Below are 13,931 nucleotides of genomic sequence, written 5' to 3' on the forward strand. Positions count from 1 at the left end.
TGTACTGACGTTGGGTGCGTGGCGAGACAAACCCCGCGCCCGACCATTCCCACAATTTGCATGTTCCTCCAGCGCCAAGCTGTGACTTCTGCGCGAACCGTTCGTCCCGCGCACCAACCACATGTTATATATCCACCGACCGAGGGAGGAAACTGAAGTGTCACGAAGGCTGCCTAAGGGCAAGCAGTTCCATGGTACCTATTGAAGGCCGGGATTGAGGATAACAGCACGTATTCGGCACAGCACCCTCGAGGACAAAGCCCGTCAAGAGAGCCAGCGCTCCCGCTTTCCAAGAGGCTTTGGGGCCATAATGGAGGACTTCAACACAGAGTCTGACAGTGACTATACGAGCTTCTGGAGAGATTGGGTGAGTGAGGTCTCCTCTTTTCTTTTTTTCCGGTTGTTCTCCTAGATATGGCGCCTCTCGTGCGCCCGGTCATGTTTGTTCGAGGAGGGGGAAATCCGCAGCATCAGTTGCAGCGGCAGGAAGAGAATTGCCCATTGGCAAGGCCATTTTGGTCGCGAGGTTGTTGAGCGTGTTTCTTTATCTTACTTGTCCCGCGAGCATGCAGAGATCTCCCTTAATTCTTTATAAGGCTATTCTAACAAGACACTTCTCCTCCTGCTAGTTTATATCGTCTCGAGGAAATGAATACTTTTGCGAAATCGACGAAGAATATCTTACCGATCGTTTCAACTTGACGGGATTGAACACCGAAGTGGATTTCTATCAATATGCCTTGGATCTAGTCACGGATGTGTTCGACTTGGACGCCGACGACGAGACTAGAGAACAGATTGAGAAGAACGCGAGACATCTGTACGGCATGGTGCATGCTCGATACATAGTCACGACCCGTGGATTAGCAAAAATGGTACGGTGTATTTCCTGTTCCCCTTCTGCAGGAGTATTATCCATACTAATGGGAGGCTACACAGCTAGAGAAATATAAAAGAGCAGACTTCGGGAAATGCCCACGAGTTATGTGTGAGCAACACCCGCTTCTCCCAATGGGCCTCACCGACGTTGCTGGCGTGAAGCCGGTTAAGCTATACTGCGCCAAGTGCGAGGATTTATACAACCCCAAGTCGTCCCGCCATGCTTCCATCGACGGTGCCTATTTTGGAACTTCCTTTCACAATATACTCTTTCAGGTTTACCCGTGTTTAATACCGGAGAAGTCCCTGCGGCGATACGAGCCCAAAGTATTTGGATTCCGGGTTCATGCCAGTGCTGCATTGGCGAGGTGGCAGGATAGAAAGAGGGATGAGATGAAGGAGAGGCTAAAAAGAATTGGGATGGAAACTCAATTCATCGAGGATAAAGAAGAAGACGACGATGACGATGACGATGATGATATTGGGGATGACGGCATGGCGCTGGGTGCTCGAAGAGGGAAAACCGCTGCGGATGATAGCCGGATGGACATTGGCGCATAATATTGAAAAATATGCTTTTGACGAAGGATGAATTTTGTTTTTCAAATTCATGGAGAGGAGCATGGATCCAATTGGGCGTTGGGTGAAGGTCAGTCTCTTTTTACAGCCTGCAAAAGCCCCCTTTGAATATTTGTCTGGTTGGGAAAAAGCGGCCTGGAGTTATCTTTGAGAGACATTTTGTGTGCCTGTGTCCCTTGTCATATGTGCATGGTTCGTTAACCAGCATGTTCATAATGATTCTTCATATTGTCAAGATGACAATCCACCGCTACATGTTCAAACCTGCCTCCCTAATCTGTTCAAGGCTTTTTCTTTTTTTCGTTCCTCTTTTTTTCCCCCCTATTCTCCCAAATCAGGCGTGTCAGCGATCCTGATCACGTACTTGAAACCACTTACTTTACTCTCCTTCAAATTATTTAACGCATTCTCAAGGCCCTCCAACCCCTTCTCCACCAACCGATATTGATGACCTCTAAACCAACCCTGCGCCAATCCATGCCCAAAGAACCTAAAAAACACTAGCCCAAACTCCTTATCCCCAATAGGGCCTACTTTCTCCATAGGCTGAAACACATTCCCATCCTCATGCACAGTAGCTACATACACAGGACTCGGCTTCACATCAACGGGCATATTGTACTCCATCCCTGGCTGCACCACCACAATCTTCCCCTTCTCTGGATCCAGCACATGCCCAATGTTCACGTAGCTATTATGCTCGCTCGTCGCGTCAAACGCGTATTCGATCTTTTTACCGCCCAGGGCCTTAGTGAATGCAGTCACGACAGCCTTATCGCCGGTGCGGTAGTCGATTACAATGTCGCCTTTGGATTTGTCCAGGAGAGCCTCGACTTGCGGGATACCCTTGCCTGCGACGGTTATGATGGGATGGATGTTGGAAAGCTTGGCGAGTTTGATGACGAAGGAGCCGACAGTGGAGGCGCCGCCGTAAACGATCAGAGGGGTGCGGGTGCGAGCTGGATTCCAGGGGACCGGGAGGCCGAGGTCCTGATAAAGACCAAGGGCAGCGGTCATGGCGGCTAGGGGGATTGTTGCGGCTTCTACGGGATAGGTTAGATTAATTAAAAGAAAGAACAGTCTTGAAGGCAGACAACAAGAAGAAAACAAGGATGCAATCTAAACTAACCTTCGAACGAAACCTCCTTTGGTAGATGGAATGCCGTGTGCGCCCATACCACTGCGTACTCCGCATACCCTCCATGGGGAGCCAATATCTGATGAAATGCAGCCACCCTGTCTCCGGGCTTGAACTCAGTCACCTTACTGCCCACGGCGTGCACGTAGCCGGCAACATCGTCTCCCTGATTTGTCGGCTTATCGCTCAAGAATTTCCAATCTTTTGGATTCAAGCCTGTAGCCACCACGCGGATGACCAGCTGGGAGTCATTGGGGTGAGGAATTGGAGAATCCTTGATGGAGACCTTGACTTTGTCGCCAGAAAGAGATGCAAAGGCTTCTTTCATGGTAGATATATTCGTTTTCGTTTTCTTTTTTTTTTTTTTTTTTTTCCCTGCGTTTCCTTGACTTTATTCGGCAGTGGGAGCGGGTATTATTAGAGAAATAACGTTATATAAAGAGCTTTGGTTGTCTTCTCGTTCTTCAAGTGCTCGTCCTGCTTCGAGAACAAAGAACGCAGAATATGTACGGAGTGTCACACCAAATGCAGAGCATGCAGATACCAAAGAAGATTTCATGCAGGCGTTCGATTCAATGCTGCTGCTCGACTTCTCTCCTTAGTTATATCGGCAGAGGGCTGGCGGGGGCGTCCAAGATGATCCCCACATCTTACGGATTGCTCCGTATACACACCGGAATTCCGCTCCGAAATTCCTTAGAAAAACTAATAATTATGCGCTTCTTGCTCCTGGTCCGAGACCAAATTCCGAATTGATCTCATAATTATTAATGGGCTTCGGGATGGTTGCGTGACATCACCGCCGTAGCTTACTTTTAGGCGAGAGCTGTTCTCCGGTGGCGGGAAAAAGGGTCAATAGAGAACCCCGAACGTAAATTTTGATGGTCAGTTTGGCGCTAAGTAGCAAATTGAATTTACCAACTTTTGGAACATGTAGAGTAAAAATGTGTGCGTGTGGGGAATGGGACATTGCGGCGTATTTCGTAAATAGAGATAAACAGGGAGCCTGGATAAAATAGGCTGTTGGCAGACTGGCTTCTTAACCAAATGGATAGTTTTAGTAACTAATTCTAGGATTTATGGAGGTAACAAGGTCAATATTTATTCGATGCTCGAATGTGCTTAAATCTATGTAGGGTTTCCCAAATCTACATACAATCTTGCCCTATATCAGCCCCATAATTTCGCGTCAAGTCTTTGGCCTATTAGGCGAAACGGGATCGCTTCATCCCCGCCATGCTGAGGGCCGCAATGATCACTGGCAGAACACTGACAATTTCACCAAGTCCAGCGTACGCGGGAGGAATCCGCACCTTCACGAACGCACCACCGGCAAGCAGGATTGCGAACACATTGTACACCGCTGCCCAGACGAAGTTGAAAACGATACGCCTGAATGATGCCGTGGATACGTCGAGAAGAAAGATCAGGCCTTCCAAACCGGACAGCAGGACGACATCGGCAGTGGCACGGGTAACGTCGGATGAAGAACCAATCTGGACGCCAATATCCGCCTGTGCAATGGCAACGGCATCGTTTGTACCGTCACCGCAGAAGAGAACGACTTTTCCCCGGTCCATGAGGCTCTTAACGTAATCCCGTTTTTCAGCTGGAGTTTTACGCGCAGCGACATTCTGCCTTGGAATCCCAACGGACGCGGCAACATCTTCAACGGCCTTGTGTTCGTCACCGCTAACAATGTGCATAGAGATGTTTCTATCTCTAAGCTTCTCGACGACAGATCTCACTTCAGCTCGGAGATTGCTCTTCAAGCCAAACACTGCGACGAGTTCACCGTTTATAGTCAAGCATAGAGGAGTCATGCATTGTTGGACGACGTTGACAACAGCGGGGTGTTGCTCGACCCGCAACCAACGAGGATTGCCGGCTTTCAACGAAGCGTGCTCCAAAGTGGCCTCAACGCCAGCCCCGGGAACAGAGCGAATGTTTTCAAGTCGCTGGTCGGCAGTTTCGTTCTCCAAATATTTCGCAACAGAAACAGAAACCGGGTGCTTGTTGTCGGAAACAAGGGCTTTGGCCATGGAGAGAATTTCACGTCGCTCCCCGGATAGTACCTCTACTGCCAAGACGTCCAGCTCGCCCGTGGTGATGGTTCCAGTTTTATCGAAGACCACATCAGTCAGGCTATGAGCCCGCTCGGTAGAATCTCCCGACTTGATGACAACTCCGCCTCGTGCCGCAACACCTCCGGCAACGACGAGAACCATCGGCACAGCTAAGCCTAGGGCACAAGGGCATGAGACAGCGAATACTGCAATTGCATACGTGATCGCAGTTCCGACAGCATCACCACCAGCTGCGTTTCGAACCTTGACACAAACCACCACCCACGCAATAAGGACAATAGCTGCGACCGTGGAGACAATTGGAACGAACCAGCCAGCGACCCTATCTGCAAGACTTTGAACCCTTGGCTTGGTGTTTGAAGCTTCCTCTACCAATCCAGCAATGTCAGCCACGGTGTTCTTGCCGGGAAGACGTGTCAAACGACATTTAAGGATTCCAGAGCCGTTGATGGTACCAGCAATTACGGGCATGCCAACAGACTTGTGAACGGGTAAACTCTCGCCCGTAAGCATTGATTCGTCAACCTCGCTGGCGCCCTCTACGATTTTGCCATCAGTTGGCACCTTGGTATGAGGCATGACCAAAAAGCTGTCCCCAAATTGGAGAAGACGGACGTCTATCTCTCTATGGTCTTTCCCTTCAAGCAGATTGGCAGTGGTAGGTTGAAGAGACCTGGTAGAAACAGCAGCAACCGCTCTTCTGCGGGCATAAGCGGCAACCAGTCGACCAAAGAGGACCAGGGTGATGAGGAGGGTGCTAGTTTCAAAAAATTCCTCTGTTTCAAGAGGCTTCCCGGCAATATCAAATCCGAATGCAACGACAGAATAAACATAGGCAGCGGTGATACTGATGACAACCAGCATGTCCATTTCAATGGTGCGGCTGTAGATCAACGAGGAAATGGCCGGGATATAAAACTCGGGAATAGCCACGGCCTGAACGACCGTGGCCAACGCAAGGGAAACGTATGCCTTGGCATTATCGTGGACAAGAGTGTGACCCCAGGCAAGAACAGCGACAGGGATAGTGAAGACGGCAGAAACAACCGTCTTGATCAACATGTCATTCAGCCTGCGTCTCTCCGCCGTTGCCGAAGGATCTTGGTAATTGGGCGGTGCGAGACCCTTTGAAAAATGACCCAGAGAGTCTACCAGAGACCTGGCTCCGATCACCATGGGATCATAGGTAATCCGAGCTGCTTTTTTTCCAAGAGGAGAAACATCGACAACACCGCGTGGCGGATTGGCTGAAATCTCCGAGATTGCTTCTTTGGCCATCAAAACATCGATATACTGATCACTATTAGCGAGTCGGGAACATTGGAATCCGGTTGCTCTTGTGACCCTGCGGATTAATTCTTCCACCTGAATGACGGTGGTATCCAAGTCGAAGTCGGCACTTCCCATCACGAAATTGACACGGACATTGAACACTCCGAGAGTTTCTCGAAGAGTCTTGGCCATTTTGTTCCCACAGCCGGAGCAGGTCATGCCGCTGACAGAAAGAAGGACGTGTTCGTGTGCCGCGGCTTTTTCGATATCAACGGGGTCACCAGCAATGATTGCATTACCAGAAGACCCGAATCCATGGCTATCTCCGCAGCAATCTCCATCATCGTGGCCGTGGCCGTGGCCGTGGCCATGGTCGGAAGTTAACAACCCGCGGGTTTCCTCGGCAGAAATCAATTTGTCTTTCTCGTCATGAGCAGAGCGGGAGCCTTTCTTTGCGAAGAGCGAGAGCTTCGACGGCTGTCTGGCACAACATGGCTCCTTTTGGTTCATGAGGACGCTGCGACAGATGCAGCGAGCGGACTCCAGGTACGAGTTGTACCGCTCAAACGCCGCGTGAAGGTGGTTGGTGCATGCCAAGTTTGTATGCTTTCCCTCCTCATCATGTTGGTGGACATGCTCGCTCATGAGATGCTCTCTGCCTGCTTCGAAGGAGGATGCTATTTCGAAGACATCAGAGGTTAGACAACGAAAGGAAAAAACAAAACAAAAACAAAAACAAAAAAAAAAAAAAAAAAAAAAAAAAAAAAAAAAAATTCCTAGGATTTTGACAATGTCTCTTTTCTTCTTCAAGAGTGAAAACTCGAAATTCAATTAAGATAGAATTTACCATTGCTTGCTTCACTCTCACAGGCCCTCTGGCATTCATATGCTGCAACACCTTCAATGCAGCTTTCTGTAAAGCAATGACCAGTCAGAAGGTACAATTTATAGTTAGCAATGGGTTGAGGAGGGACAGACTATCACATCGTTCAGCACTTGCATCCTTGCAGCACTGGTCGAAGTCACCCTCACCAGCAGGTGATGGCTTTTCCGCACCTCCACAACCAGCAGAGCGGTTCCCAGTCTGCTGTGCTCCTCCAGAACAGCAGGCAGCGGCGCCAACGCTTCCATGGTTGTGGCCACCATGATCATCACGGCTAGGGTTTGTGGAACAGCAAGTCATTATTGACAGACAATTGCTAGATGGGTTTGCAGGATAGGCTTTCTTTTCTCTTCTTTTTTATTTCTTCCTTCACAATACAAAACAAAAATAATGTATGAAAAATGAACAGTGAAAAAATTAGATCTTAAAAGTGGCAGAATTCCAGAGCAATCAAAATTTCACAAAAAGAGCAAAGAAAGTTCCAGCAGCGAATTTGTGGGGGTTTTAGAGGTGAGGTTGTCCCCGTGTTTGGGCAAGCTGCTTGACTAGGACTCCGGCTCTTGGCTCCGTAGCTTGAAGCCAGTACCACCCCTTAACAAAATTTAATACTGATCGACCTACTTTTCTAGTGCCACCCGCCAGCAAATCATGCACGTAAATGCCACTCAACAAAGCTAGTTGTCACTCGGGCTTGCGGCTCCAGAAATAGTCATTCCTCTTATTGCTCTGGCGGTGGAAGCGACGGCATGTGATGACACCTCATTTGTCATTTCCTTTTTTTTCCTCCCCCTGGCAGTGGACTCTGTACGGAGTATGTCTTTTTCCATACGCAAGTTTGGACACATCTGGGTGTTTGCATTTCAAGAGTCCTGACAGCAACACCATTTTTCTGGATGTTTCGCTTGAAATGCGGTAATTCGCTCAATTCCAGGCATCCGATCAACAGGGATCAGGCCCGGAGATAACCGTTGCAAATGGGGAAGACGAGAGGCCGGGGTGGTCGAGATTCCAGAAACCGAGGGTTTCGGGATGATCTGTCTCGGCATTCTTCGCACTTGAACCCGGGCACGATCGTCCAGCATCGGGCCACCACGGAACGGCGCGAAGACGCCCAAATCATTCAATAACAAACATAAGAAAATAAAAATAAATATAGAAACAAAAACTTGACAGCGACAATACAGCGATGAGGTGAGAGCATACCAGTCGTGGTGTCATTGATGCCCAACAAGGGTTAGCTCTCTTTAATTGCTTTCTCTTCGGCCGATGGGACGTCGTGCCGTTGCAGAACTCAAATTTTGGTCGTCGCTGAAGGAGCAAGGGAACCACATGGATCGACCGGCGATGGATGGGATCAAGCATCGGCTGCAGTCGGTGGTTCGTTTCCATGGATGAACCCAGGGATCTGCCCGCGGCGCTAGGGATCGAGATGCGACACAATCTGGGGAAGGGTCGCCAAGGGGGATCCGAGCCGAAGGAAGATGGAGACGAGCTGCTCCACACAAAAGTACGAGAAAAAAAAAAAGACGGCACACATGATTCTAGAAGAGCGAAGGAATGTGCAGGGACAGGGGCTGGTGAACAGGCCGGGGTACTCCTGCACGACCAAAGAGGACCAAGGAACCATCTCACCTTGACCAAGGGGAAGTGCCGTCATCTCGCGCCAAGTTTTCCTGCTAACCTGAGAGAGACAGGTTTGGCGGCAAAGAGGGGAATGGAGGGAAACGATAGCAGAGTTTTTGCGAGGCATGTCACTCTTTCAGGATCCATGTCTGTAGGCGGGAATAGTGGGTAGCCTAATTGCCAGGAGGGCGGGTCGAGAGTCCTTCATCTCGGCAGCCATGCGATAAGGCAGACAGAGGTGGGCAAAAAAAAATCCTTCAGAGGAAAAAGGGACAGCAAGCGACACTCTGGGGGACGAAAATAGAGAGGGAGAAAAAAAAAAATAAAAAATGAGAAGAACAGAGCGAGGGTGAGAGGCGGGTTTACGTTCAAATACCTACCGCCGGCCAAGGATTCGCCCTGGGGACCTTGCGGGCGCCGCCAACACGCCGCCGCCATTGGCCTCGGGGCGTTGGCTACGCGTGTTGGTGATGCTCTTCTCTCTTCTCATCGCGAGTTGTGCAGATTGCTGATGCCGACGCTGCTTGGCCTCAGAGCTCAAAAGGTCCTCATGTTTAGTGTACGGAGTACATACGGAGTAGTCGACTGCCAGTTAAGAAATGGAGAAGCTTCCAAGCTTGTTTGTTGATTTCTGCGTTAGAACCGGCCATCCATGTTAGCTCGAGATACAATCTGGCAGGGCTGAAGGTGTGGCAAGCGGATTGCCAAACTTATTTTTTCAGAGCTTGTCGCCTGTTGGGCGTGGATGATGGAGGTTGATTTCCCCGTGGGAGGCTGGAGTTTGCCCATCGGTCCGAGATGTGATTTTTGACTCGAAGCTTCACAAAATAGAATCTTGGTTCAGCAGTGTAAAACTATCTTATTTACCACCCACTTTACCCCCTTTCCTCCCAGCCAAACAAAGTTGACTCGTCCAAGCTCTGGTTCCAGCCAAGTCCGAGTACTCCGTATGGCTGTGCCTCATAATAGAGCCAGTGAGACGCTGCCTTGCTGCATCTTGCCAGAGCTCCGTTGTCAAGGCAGAATGGCTATGCTGACCCTCAGCCCAGCTAGTTAACTAGGCACCTCTCGTCGGTTTATTTTTAGTCTGATTTACGCCTGCATCAAGGATACGTGCAACATGTCGCGAGTCCAACCAAGCGAAAATATCAAAGGCACCGTCCTCATTTCTCCTCGCGATGCGGACAATGATCGAGCCTTTGATACCTCATCTCTTTCATCGACTTAACTGAGTTACTTTACGGAGTGACTGGCTATCTGTTATGATAACTTGTTAACTAGTTAAACTAGCAGCTCGGCAGTTGGTCGCTGATCACTGGTCAAAATGAACAGCAAATCAGGGCCACCTTCACCGTCCCAACAGTGTTACATCTGTCGCAAACGGAGAATACGCTGCGATTCTACAAAGCCGTCCTGCAAAAAATGCGTCTCCAAAGGCGTTGAATGTCCTGGATATTCTAGCCAGAGGCCCCTGGTGTGGCTGCAAGATGGCGGCAACCAAAACCAATACCTTGGAGAGCAGAATGTCAACCCTTCTGAACGGAAGAAGAGGAAGAAAGGAAGGCCCAAAATGCTTGTTGCGACCGATGAACCGGATACAGTAAGCCACGGTTCCGACTCACAAAGCCTTTCTGTCTCGCAGTCCGGAGATACGGGAGGGAGAAGTCATTCGGCTTCTAACACGGTTGGCCTCTCAGCGTCAGAAGGCATGGACGCTATTGCCCCGGGTATGAAGTTTTTTTTCCCTCCAAATATAAGCCTGATTGTGCGCAGCCTGTGGTATTGTAAGCTCAGCCCCTCCCACCATTAGACCGTGTGCGCTCTCAGTTCCTATCTAACGTGGAGACCGACGCCTTTTTCACTCAAAAGTCGACAACTTTATGTACCCCGACCTGGACCCCATTATATATCGGCCTTGCGTACATGCAATGGACCCAACGAGCTGGCAAGACGGCCCGACCAATCTCTTTTGGAATATACTTATCGCGGTTGTGGCTACCCACAAAGCTGTGAGCTCGCAACCCACGGACCAGATAGAATTTAGCAAAGAAATCTATCAGTACAAAGATCGGACTTTCAAAATCCTGGCGAAGGACATGACAGATCCCAGGACTCGACTAGGCGACGTGACCTTGATATCTGTCCTGTCTCTTTTCATGGCTGAGGTGCGAAACCCCCTGTTCAAGCCCACCAAGCATCTTGCTGACTCCTTGCGTTTAGATGCAGCGGTCGGCCATGGGTGAATGGTGGACCCATTGCGAAGGCGCCAGGAGGATAATCGATCTCCGTGGTGGTCTCAGATCTGTTTACATGCAGAATCCAGGTCTAAGAAGCAGCCTGGCTTACTTCATGCTGTTGGTTAACCCACCTCCCACCCCCTCCCCCGTATAGCTCTAGCTCGAAATGTCCGTGCTGAAACACGTTTCGCCAGGGCCGATATTATGAGTGCAACAACTGCTGCGGCGTTACCCGTGGCAGAAGCTACCCGGCAGCTGGAATATTGCGCGCTCATACCTGATATGTTTCAAAACGGGTTGGAGACATGTGTGATATGCCCGAACGAGCTTCTCGACGCCATTATTCAAATAAACCATCTCCGCTCCCTCCGGCACTATGGCATCCGGTCAATCACAGGCACAGATGAAACCGTAGGAAAATCCGTCATGCAAAGCATCATATCCTTCCCAGTCTCCGAATGGGCCGACAAGATGTCCGCTCACTACTCCAAAACCGCAGCGGATGTTTTAATCGGTGAGACCAGATCCGGCTTCATCCAACCAACCAGGGATGATTGGATTCAAATAGCAACCATGTACTACGCAGCCGTATTACTCTACTGCATTCGAAGCCTTGCCCTTGACTCCCTCGAAGAGGTGCTAAGAGTTCCGTGTACCTTGGGGTCCTCGGAGTCGATGGTATCCTATGTAACCGTTGAAGAAACACAAGCCGTCGCGAGACAGATCCTCTTCGACCGTCTCGGAAGCGTGTTGTCTCAGGGGAAAAGGGGCAAACAAGCGTTGGAGAAAGTCCTCATTTGGCCGATTTTTATCGCAGGCATTGAGGCGGCAATGGATCCGAGATACGCTGGTCGTAGAAGGTTTGTTTGTGAGGCTTTGCATACTCTAAGCAGGTCACTAGGGACCCTAACGTTAAGGGACGCAAAAGTCTTTCTGTGTGGGTTATGGAGTCGAATATCTAAGCAGGACGGTAACGGGATATCGCAATATTGGTGGGATGATATATTCAAAGGTGCTAAAGCAAGGTGTGCTTTTTTCATGTAAAGTGTCCATGTCTTAGGCTATTACATCAAGTGCAGGGTTCGAGAATAGACGCATCGCAATGATGTTCAAAATAGGGAGGTGTAAGATAAGCAAAATGGAATCTCAATTAACAGAATCCCATGGGAAATGACAAAGGAAAAGTAATCATAGTTGGCAAGAAGAGCCTTATTAATTCGGTATGTTCATTTCCTTGAGCGTCTCAATTGTTTTGGAGATGACTTTCGCCAATTCCACGCCCTTCTTCCAGATATCATTGTGTGATTCTTCCAAGTCGTCAATAATAAGCACTTCTCTCGCATTATTTAGGCCATCATGAGCCTTCCACCGTCCAAGCAACTCGCACATAACCTTGAGTTGGGGTGGGTCGACGAGCTCATCGCCTTTAGAGGTGGCAAGCACTGCCAGCCGGCCAGTATTCCAGCCCTCAACGACACCTCTAGCCTGTACTTTTGCGGGAGACACACCGTCCCAGACCTCTTCGTCCTTGCCAAAAGCATCCTCGGTGAACTGCTGGTAGATAGGATGACTATTTGTATCCCGAAGGAGCCGTAGGTCGTAAATCCCGGAGACTCCGACGATTGCCAACGGGAGTGCGATTTTGCTTCTAGCCGGTTCTGCACCTGCGATTTCTTGCATCACAGTCTGGAATGCGAGAGTGGCTCCGCAACTGTGCCCAACCAGGACATATCGTTGGTCAAAGGAGTATTTCGCTTGAAGGAACGCAAGGGCGCTGACGACGTCAGTGATATGGTCTGGGTGTTTGGCGTCTCTGTACTGCTTCGGGTCGACGGATTCGGGATCTTGAGGGAAGTTTGGATGGCGTGTCAAGCGATAGTTGATAGAAGCAAATCCAGCTATCTCAGACGCAATGCTCGGGTCGCCATTGCAAAGCATTTGTCTCGTGATATCGAGGCTCGATGCTGGGATCTCTGGGTCGCGCCATGCGCCACCGTGAATGTAGCTTGCGCCAATTGGTGAGCTTAAGCGGCAAACCTGTGAGTCCAGGTTGAATTGAAATCATTGCGTACATTACCCAATATCCAGTCTCGGATCCTTCATTGCGCAACGGACGAGGCAGATAAACGCTCAGATACTGAAGCAGACTTTGCTCGCCATAATGATATTCCACTGCCGCGGGAGCATCTAGGGACGAAGGGTTGGCCATATTCAGTGGAGTCACTTGAGCGAAAGACCGGGGCCAAAAATAGCTGTGGGTTGGGTCGAAAACGAGCTCCCGGACTTGGAAGTCTCTTGCTCCTTTGATAAAATGTGTGCCGTATTCCGGACAATAACCATGACGGAATAAACACGCCTACCCCGTATACGCACTGGGAATTCTAATGCGGATGTCGCCGGCCGGCTACGGCTAAAGCCTCAATGGTCTATCGAATCCCGGCGTAAGACCGTTTGACCCCCTCCTAACCCCCGGGGCGTCCAGCTCCGAAGCGGGGTGACCCAGCTGGAGGGGCTCGACGTGCTGATGCGCGGTGGACGGAAAAGTGAGATTACATAACTAACTATCCGTAGTTAACGTAATCCACAAGCGAGCGAAAGATTAAATTACATTACAATGGGACTAGGGCAGCTTCTTCTTGTATGGCCTAAAATATGGCAGTTCGTACACCTTGGTGGTGCCCGGGAACGTGATGCAGGCTCTGAGGCTGCAGGCTCAGAGAGTTGAGTGACTGTTCAACAGGTTGAGCAGATGAAATAGAGGCCTCAGCAATCTCTTCCTGAGTTAGCCCTTCTTCACATTGAATTCAGCGCTTAGATCTCGTACATTTTTGCTTCTCTTTCTCATTTGTAGCAAATATATCCTGATATTGCTTCTTCATAATAGTGGCATTGACCATTCCATATTCGCAGGCCTTGATTATTTGGTCAAATCCTTCCATTAAGCCCTGGGTTGAGCTCTCAAGCTCCTGCCCCATAAGATTCTTGATCTTATCCACCTGCGTATGCAACTGCCGGGAGTTGCTAGATTGGCTAGCTGGGGGAGTAGGGGTTCGGAGTTGAATATCCAGCTGCTGAATAACCTTCCTATCATCACATTTTGCTCGGTCCCAATTATAGGGTCTGGAATAGCAGCATTTGAGCTCCGTACGGCGTTTAATCAGATTTGACACCCAGTTCTGGCCAACACGGGGGGGAGGAGAGGTAGGATCTCGTATGGCAAGAAGATGATTGGC

The 13,931-nt window shown here is 49.7% G+C and overlaps 6 protein-coding genes across 6 annotated transcripts; 3 read left to right on the forward strand and 3 right to left on the reverse strand.

Annotated features, from left to right (window-relative positions):
* The first annotated feature begins 110 nt into the window (after positions 1-110).
* CKB2 (casein kinase 2 regulatory subunit) lies at positions 111-2,128 on the forward strand. Its single transcript, XM_003072154.2, has 4 exons — positions 111-367; positions 630-875; positions 940-1,528; positions 1,873-2,128. Exons 1-3 carry the CDS (start codon positions 311-313, stop codon positions 1,438-1,440), a joined length of 804 nt encoding a protein of 267 aa, XP_003072200.1. The 5' UTR covers positions 111-310; the 3' UTR covers positions 1,441-1,528; positions 1,873-2,128.
* Positions 1,780-3,350, reverse strand: D8B26_007342 (uncharacterized protein; the record flags this gene model as incomplete). The annotated part of the gene is made up of 2 exons (XM_003072155.2): positions 2,588-3,350; positions 1,780-2,501 (listed from the first exon to the last, which is right to left on the reverse strand). The coding sequence occupies exons 1-2, from the start codon at positions 2,922-2,924 to the stop codon at positions 1,780-1,782; spliced, it is 1,059 nt and encodes a 352-aa protein (XP_003072201.1). The 5' UTR covers positions 2,925-3,350.
* A 325-nt stretch (positions 3,351-3,675) lies between these two features.
* D8B26_007343 (uncharacterized protein) lies at positions 3,676-7,206 on the reverse strand. Its single transcript, XM_003072156.2, has 3 exons — positions 6,934-7,206; positions 6,803-6,868; positions 3,676-6,632 (listed from the first exon to the last, which is right to left on the reverse strand). The coding sequence occupies exons 1-3, from the start codon at positions 7,136-7,138 to the stop codon at positions 3,802-3,804; spliced, it is 3,102 nt and encodes a 1,033-aa protein (XP_003072202.2). The 5' UTR covers positions 7,139-7,206; the 3' UTR covers positions 3,676-3,801.
* A 2,257-nt stretch (positions 7,207-9,463) lies between these two features.
* On the forward strand, positions 9,464-11,148 carry D8B26_007344 (uncharacterized protein). Its single transcript, XM_066125510.1, has 2 exons — positions 9,464-10,245; positions 10,331-11,148. Exons 1-2 carry the CDS (start codon positions 9,786-9,788, stop codon positions 10,702-10,704), a joined length of 834 nt encoding a protein of 277 aa, XP_065981593.1. The 5' UTR covers positions 9,464-9,785; the 3' UTR covers positions 10,705-11,148.
* On the forward strand, positions 10,811-11,742 carry D8B26_007345 (uncharacterized protein; the record flags this gene model as incomplete). Its single annotated transcript, XM_066125511.1, has 2 exons — positions 10,811-10,815; positions 10,893-11,742. 2 exons carry the CDS (start codon positions 10,811-10,813, stop codon positions 11,740-11,742), a joined length of 855 nt encoding a protein of 284 aa, XP_065981594.1.
* Positions 11,743-11,910: 168 nt separating this feature from the next.
* Positions 11,911-12,907, reverse strand: D8B26_007346 (uncharacterized protein; the record flags this gene model as incomplete). The annotated part of the gene is made up of 2 exons (XM_003072158.2): positions 11,911-12,703; positions 12,771-12,907. The coding sequence occupies 2 exons, from the start codon at positions 12,905-12,907 to the stop codon at positions 11,911-11,913; spliced, it is 930 nt and encodes a 309-aa protein (XP_003072204.1).
* Between the last annotated feature and the right edge of the window lie 1,024 nt (positions 12,908-13,931).

Source organism: Coccidioides posadasii, chromosome 4 (assembly GCF_018416015.2).
Source record: "Coccidioides posadasii str. Silveira chromosome 4, complete sequence".
In the NCBI taxonomy this organism is placed as follows: domain Eukaryota; kingdom Fungi; phylum Ascomycota; class Eurotiomycetes; order Onygenales; family Onygenaceae; genus Coccidioides; species Coccidioides posadasii.

What these genes read in the sequence shown, in the direction of transcription:
- CKB2 (XM_003072154.2), top strand. Translation starts at nt 311, where the DNA reads ATGGAGGACTTCAACACAGAGTCTGACAGTGACTATACGAGCTTCTGG. An exon ending in CGAGCTTCTGGAGAGATTGG is followed by an intron (nt 368 to 629) that starts GTGAGTGAGGTC and finishes TCCTCCTGCTAG; the next exon opens with TTTATATCGTCTCGAGGAAA. An exon ending in CCCGTGGATTAGCAAAAATG is followed by an intron (nt 876 to 939) that starts GTACGGTGTATT and finishes GAGGCTACACAG; the next exon opens with CTAGAGAAATATAAAAGAGC.
- D8B26_007343 (XM_003072156.2), bottom strand. Translation starts at nt 7,138, where the DNA reads ATGACTTGCTGTTCCACAAACCCTAGCCGTGATGATCATGGTGGCCAC. An exon ending in AAGTGCTGAACGATGTGATA is followed by an intron (nt 6,869 to 6,933) that starts GTCTGTCCCTCC and finishes ATTGCTTTACAG; the next exon opens with AAAGCTGCATTGAAGGTGTT. An exon ending in TGAGAGTGAAGCAAGCAATG is followed by an intron (nt 6,633 to 6,802) that starts GTAAATTCTATC and finishes TCTTCGAAATAG; the next exon opens with CATCCTCCTTCGAAGCAGGC.
- D8B26_007344 (XM_066125510.1), top strand. Translation starts at nt 9,786, where the DNA reads ATGAACAGCAAATCAGGGCCACCTTCACCGTCCCAACAGTGTTACATC. An exon ending in TGTGCGCAGCCTGTGGTATT is followed by an intron (nt 10,246 to 10,330) that starts GTAAGCTCAGCC and finishes TTCACTCAAAAG; the next exon opens with TCGACAACTTTATGTACCCC.